General features: G+C 42.3%; 1 protein-coding gene across 1 annotated transcript in view; it reads right to left on the bottom strand.

Annotated features, from left to right (window-relative positions):
• Positions 1-7,217, bottom strand: part of QPCT (glutaminyl-peptide cyclotransferase) — a 19,987-nt gene that overhangs the window by 1,226 nt on the left and 11,544 nt on the right. The window contains exons 4-6 of the mRNA XM_006755909.2: positions 5,160-5,336; positions 2,988-3,087; positions 567-683 (exon numbers count right to left, since the gene is read on the bottom strand). Coding sequence (XP_006755972.1) covers positions 567-683; positions 2,988-3,087; positions 5,160-5,336 — 394 coding nt within the window. The remainder of the gene's footprint in view (positions 1-566; positions 684-2,987; positions 3,088-5,159; positions 5,337-7,217) is intronic.

Genomic DNA, 7,217 nt, shown 5'->3' with positions numbered 1-7,217 from the left:
GGAACCAGGAGGTCAGGGTTTGATTCCTGGTCCTGGCACATGCCTAGGATGCAGGCTCGATCCCCAGTGTGGGGCATGCAGGAGGCAGCCTATCTGTGAGTCTCTCTCATCATTGATGTTTCTATTTCTTTTTCCCTCTCCCTTCCTCTCTGAAATCAATAAAAAAAAATTTTTTTTTTTTTTAAAAAAGAGTCCTTGGGTTTGTTTAAACTCCCACCATTCACATCAAGGATACGGCTTCCTTATTAATGAGTAAACATCAGAGTTACACAAAGTGTAAGAATACAGTCTAACTCTAAAAGTAAAGGCACAGTCAATGGAACATGAGCTTTCATAAATACCCTAGCTGCAGGAAAAAAATATAAAGGTGTCAAGGATTTTGAATGACTTTCATGAAAAAAATAGAAGCCATAAGATGATTGGTGAATGACTTAATTATTCAATTCATTAAATCTAATGGTTCCTTACCCTTCTAGATTGTTGCAAAAGCACATAAAATACAATGAATACAATCGGTTAAAAATGCACATGTGTATGCACACATACATATACACACACATTATTACCTCTTCTTAAAAATGGGAGATGGTCATCCTGAATCATTCCTCCAAAACCATGATTCTGGAAATACCGCCTCTCTAAAGAATGAGCCTTGAGCAAACCTAACGCATGGAGTTCATGTTCTGCAAATGACAATTAGACAGTAGATGAATATCTGTTTTTATCTGATGAATACACAGAATGCATAAGGTGTGTGAAATCTTAGCACGTGTGGCCATTGCTTTTAAAACATGCGGCGTGAACATATGTCAATAACCATCTGGGCTCTACATGGGTGTGTACATTTTGGAGTAGTTTGGGGATGAGAAGGGTCACATGTAGCTGTAGATTTACAGGTGAGAACCTTCTTAAAGATGAAACTCAGTAAAAGAATGGAGAGATGAAGAATGATAAAAACGGGGGGGATGGGGAGAAAACAACATAGGTACTCATAGATCCGAGAACCTGTACGAAGAATACCTTAAGAGGAGATGTGGGGTTTGGAAGGTTAATACTCGAACAGAATAAGGGTGAAGTTTACTGAGTGGCCACTTTATGGAAAGGGGTTACCTGCTGCGACCTGCATCAGTGGTTCTCAAAGTGTGGTCTCCGACCAGGGGTATCAGAATCACCTGGCAACTTGTTAGAAATGTAAATTATCTGGACCCACTTCAGACTCACAGAATCAGAAACTCTAGGGACGGAGCCCAGCACTGTGTGTTGTAAGAAGCCCTCTAGGTGACGCACACTCTAGTCTGAGAACCATTGGCCTGCATTCCATCACTCATCATCTTGTAACATAGAACTCATGTGTTATGTTACCTGGTTACATATAACATGAGTTCTATATTAAAAAATGATAGGAGATCACAAGAAAACTATAAGACAATTAAATGAAACTCATCAGGATAGCCTGGTGTGTGTTTTCAATTGCTAAATTTAAAATGTAAAACTAGACCAAGTGGTAAGCATGCATATGTGATATTTTAGGAATATGGAGATATTTAGGAACATATGTAATATTTTAGGAACCACCAGTAAACAATATTCGCAATCCATTAATTGACACTTACAATTCTTTCATCTTAGGATATAACTTTTCCTTATGCAATTAGATATGGTTTGAAGTACAGTAAGTATCACTAGGAGGGGGCAGCACAATGGGTTAAAAACCAGTAAGGTGCAAGTTAATGCTATAAATTCATTCTGGTAGAGGAAATAAGAAAAGTGCAGAAAATCCTTGAAAAATGGCCAAACCCAATTTTTTGAGGCTACCATCAAAGTAAAGAAAACATGCTAAGAGAGGCCCCAAACGCTTATATTAATACCACAAAAGCAATTCTTTCAAACTAGAAATTGAAATTTTCCAAAGAAAAGTATCTAAGGTTCAGGCAAAAGTTTCTCTTGTAATATTCTAAATCTGCATATTGGCAAATTCTGAACTCATGGCAAAAGTGTGAGTTGAGGTTGAAGTGTTTTTCCCACTGCTTAAAATTAATCAAAACTGCCCTGACCAGTTTGGCTCAGTGGATAGAGCAGGGGTGGGCAAACTTTTTGACTTGAGGGCCACAATGGGTTCTTAAACTGGACCGGAGGGCCGGAACAAAAGCATGGATGGAGTGTTTGTGTGAACTAATATAAATTCAAAGTAAACATCATTACATAAAAGTGTGCGGTCATTTTTTTTTTTTAGTTTTATTCATTTCAAATGGGACAGATCAGGCTCATGGGCCGTAGTTTGCCCACGGCTGGGATAGAGCGTCAGCCTGCGGACTGAAGGGTCCCAGGTTCAATTCCAGTCAAGGGCATGTACCTTGGTTGCAGGCACATCCCCAGTAGGGGGTGTGCAGGAGGCAACTGATCGATGTTTCTCTCTCATCAATGTTTCTGGCTCTCTATCTCTCTCCCTTCCTCTCTGTAAAAAATCAATAAAATATATATTTTTAAAAAATTAATCAAAACTGTAGACCAGGTCAGGCCAGGCAAAGAAACAAAGGTATCTATGGCTCAAGAGAGAGGCTTTGGGGCTTAGAGAAGGAAAAGGAGAATAACTTCTTTCCTTTATACCGTGAGCCTGGCTCAGGACTTCTGGCTGAGCAGTGCTATCCCTGTGGGAGCACACTGACCACCAGGGAGCAGCTCCTGTGTTGAGCATCTGCCCCCTGGTGGTCAGTGCATGTCATAGCAACTGGTCATTCCACCGTTCAGTCGATTTGCATATTAGCCTTTTATTATATAGAATATCAAAATGCAGTTTCATGCAGGAAAATATAGTGGGCCTACTAAAAGAGATGAATAGGAACAATTAATTAATCCATAAAGCAAGGGGAAAAGCCAGTAAAGGACAGTATATATTCAAATCATACACTTAAATCATAAATTTTGAATTTTAAAATGTAGTGTTTGTCAGGAGGAAGAAACCTAGTTTTAGTAACATTGGTGCTTACCAATTGCTTGAAGTCTATCAAACCATCGGGCAGAGTTTGGGAAAAAATTGGGAAATGTTGGATTTGGAGCTCCAATTAAATCTAATAAGACCAATAAATCCTAAGGGAGGAAAAATGTTGTTTAGTCATTGTCACTAAAAACACGTTCCATATTCATCAATGTAAAAAAACGAATCAAAACTATAGGCATATTAACAATTGAGAATAATCTAGGGAGCTTCATGAACAAAAGATTTAATAGCACTGTAAGCTAATACTTTGGCGAATTTATTAAATCTTGCTTTGCCATTAAATGGCAATATGTAGATTCTTTGTGTCTGGAATCCCAGAAGGATTTCACTGAAAATAAATTATAAAGAGGACATTTGGATAAGTATTTCATAGATTTAAAAAGAATACATTTAACTTGATTTTCAGATGGGAGTCCAAGCCCCTGATCTTCTATTCCATTCTAATTCGCCATTTTATTCTTTGTCTGTAATGACATAACCACCTATAAGAGAACACTTAGTAACTATTTATTCCCCAAAGTAGCGTATAAGAAAAATTCCTTGACCAGGAGCTAACAGGACCTGATGTCTCTGGCTGTCCGTGTCCTTTTCTATAAACCAGAAGCTCAAACTTGCTGATCTTTAAAGGTCCCTTCTGGTTATATGCTCTACAATTAAACCAGTGTTCCTTAACTTGTTTGAGCCATAAAACATCAGCAGTATTAAGGACTCCCTGAAGAGAGTCCTTATACACCCCTCCCCCCGCCTAACCCTGGTTTAAAAACTGATTTATATAAGTGAGATCATGTGTGAGTAAATATCTAGTGTAGATCCTACACATGGTAAGTAAATATTTGCAGAGTCTACCATTCTAAAGATATAGTATCTATTAACTCATGAATGATGACTAAATATATTCATTGGGGGAATTGGGCTTGTTTGAAATCAGAATGTATTTACATGGTTAGATAAGCTAATAAGAGTGTTTTGGGAGGGAGGGGAGGAGAATGATCTTAATCATGTTATGGATTCATATATTTGGAATGATAAATAACTTTGTTCTTCCTACTGATCATCCAGTCTCCTCCTCCTCTGAATCCTTTTTAGCCTTTTGGGTTCAAGTGACAGAATGAGGTGCTGGCCATATTCCCCTGATCCATTATGAGCTGCCAATGGACCACAGGATGGAGAGAATGCCCCCATGGGATGTGTCAGAATCATAGAGGACAGTTAACCTGGCCATGTGGACTCAGAGGGAGAAGGTAAGTGACCGGGCAAAGGACAGGGACAAGTGGAGTGGTTAGGAAGAGGCTTTCAGTGCACAGATAGGGTGGCGGTCAGGGATGCACGAAGGCACGGGAAGAATGAAGACTCAGAAGAGGCATGAGGTCCCAAGCTGGGGTTAGTGAGGACTCAAGACTGAGTGACAGTCAAATACAGGAAGAGAATTAGAATATGGAAAGAATTCAAGGGCAGGGTGAGGGACAGGGGGGCGGAGAGGGACCAGGATTGGGGATGAAAATGGAGTCATGTGTTGCACCCATTACTTGGTAGTAAGAGCAGGGTTTTAAGGCAGCATCAAAATGCCTCCACCCCCACGTCAAAAATACCACATAAAAATCAGCCCATCAAAATGTCATATGCACAGTCAGAGCCATTATAACGCTTGGAATCCACTGAGGAAATTCTTCACTCCCATCCTCACACCACGTCCCACTCTAGCTCCATTTCCCAAGACCCCCCCCCACCTCCTCAGGCCTCAGGGCTCCAGGAAGGGGTGCTCTCTCCACCTCTATGCAGAACCAAGGGCATGCAATCCCATTGGACTAAACTGAATGTGATGTCTCTTTAATCGGATGTTTTACAGCCTTTTAATTAAAGTGTTTTTACATTTTTGAAAACTTTAAATCAGTAACATTCAACTTTCAAAACTTACTATGTAAATGTTCATATCATTTCAGGGAAATATTTTAATGAAGCTCAGACGCAACTGCTAACCCAGAATCCTTCTTTTTAGCTCTGGGATTCCTCAAAAACCCAAACGCCTGCCAAGGAATGTTCTGTTATAAACACTCTGCTCTAAGGATGCCGGGGCATTTTTCGGTCTTTAATTGGCTTTAGCTTTGGCTGCCTTTGAGGCAGCACCTGCAGCCGCAGCACCACGGATACTTCCCAGACTAACCATGCTGTGCAGCTGGTTGGTGTTTCTCGCTCCAGGTGGGTGTGGGGTCGATGCCATCTTTGCAGCTAAGTGCCGAGACCCATACAGGGAGTCTTGAGGGGACCAGTGAAGGAAAGCCTCTTCCCCGTCAAAGAAAATCAGCTGGAGTGACAGGTCCAGCTTGGAGTCTGAAACGTTCTGGCAAAAAGAACAGTGAAAAGGTAACTGGAGAGAGGACAGCTGAGCCACAACGCAAGGGACGAGAACACAGTGAGTGAAAACATGCCACCATTGATTGGGCACCACTTCTTCCCGGAAAATCATCACACCTCCATGTAAATCTCACCGTCTCCCACTCCCCATGAAAAGAGAGGTGATGCATTTTCTCTGACTCTTCAGAGGACTTTGAAAGGCCCTGCCACCTCCAGAGATGCCCAGAGATTGGCTGGCGCTATTGAACCTGCAAGACAGCCTGACTTCCTCCTCTGCCTGATCCCATTGCTCTCCCCTCCCTGCCACAGGTGTTGAGTCAGGGCCACTCCCTAAGAAATGACCTAAATGCTAGCCTCCAAGTCAGAGTTTGCATCCCAGGAAACCCAACCTGAACAACTGCAAATCTATTTGGCTACTCATCCATGATGTGCCTGCTTTTTTTTTTGCTTTTTTTTTTTTTTTTTTTTTTTTTTTGTGAGTCTAGGTTCTAGGACCTGCCCTAGGAATGCAACAGGGACACAAAGAGTAATCATTACAGCCTCTCCGCCTGCAGGAGCCTACACTTCAGTTGGGGTAGGAAAGATGAACCAAATACATGAACATGGCAGAAGGTGCCAAGGGTCACACATGTGAAGTAAAACTCATCTGGGAATGGATAGAATGAGGGGTTGAATCCTTGGGGTGTCAAGGAAGACTTCACGCAAGGGATGATTTTCAGGAGAACTTTTCAGAAGTGTAAGCAGGGTTCTGATGAATGTTTTACTTTCCACGGTCTGACGACTCTCACTTTTTAGATTAGCCCCCCAACTCCCAGAATCTGCAACCCAACTGCAATCCCTAATCTATTGAATCGTTTCTCTTCACCCACAGGATGTCCTCACTTCACTCCATGTTCAGCTTAAATTCCAGAGTCAATCATTCTAATCACTCCCTTGAAAACACACTCCACTCCCTTGTCTCTCTCTGCTTCGGTCAAACTCACATGGCAAACACATGACCTCAAGTCCACTCTCTGCTTCCGCCGTGCCTGCACTCGTGCAGCTGGACATGGCAGGGGAAATATACAACCATTTGTGCTCTCCACCTCACTAACATGCTGGGGGATGTGCTCCCAGTGGACCAAACCTATTCAGATGTTTCCTTAATCTGTTAAAGGCATTCCTTCCCCTCTTATCTGAGGACGTTAGAAACTGTGTCCTGTAAGCTCTCTTCTGCTCCTTGTGCTTGATTTCCTCCCAGTTCATTTTTCAATTTGTATTATTTGTTTTGCTGGCTTGCTTTCATGTCGGAGACTGTCCTCAAATGTCTGGTCATCCTTTGTGTCCGTTCATATAAAGAATAAGGCCTATAACACTGAGTAGGTTGGCTTCCCTGCAGGGTGACCTGGTGCCCAGTCGGAGTTTTCACTGAGATGGTTCCTGTGTTCCAGAGAAGGATCCTCCAGGTTCCTGTCTCTGGTACAAGCTGGCTGCTGGCTTTCTCATGCTGGAAGTGAGGGAAAGGCTGCGGACCTCAGTGTTCAATGTGCGACTTCTTCCACCTCACCTCCTTGCTCTCTGTGAGGCACCTCACTACTGCCCTCTTTTACATCGGGTGTCTCCATGTCCAGAACCTCCCTGGTTCAGTTTCTCTAGAAAAACATTCTGTCATCTCCCGCAAGAATACAGATGGGGTACTCACCTATCTTCCAGGTGTGGGGTGGGAACCTACGTATCTAAGTGCTCCTTAGATTTAACAATCTCCGTCCCAGCTCCCGCCACCCCCACTTCCTCACTATCTGTGTAGCCTGATTTGTGAAGCTCTTCCAATTCTTCTTGGTGGCAATATGATAGATGCCTAATTATCAGTGTCAACATAGTTGGTGAA

This window comes from Myotis davidii, unplaced genomic scaffold (genome assembly GCF_000327345.1).
Source record: "Myotis davidii unplaced genomic scaffold, ASM32734v1 scaffold151, whole genome shotgun sequence".
Classification (NCBI taxonomy): Eukaryota; Metazoa; Chordata; class Mammalia; order Chiroptera; family Vespertilionidae; genus Myotis; species Myotis davidii.
This window is presented reverse-complemented; position numbering and strand designations above follow the sequence as displayed.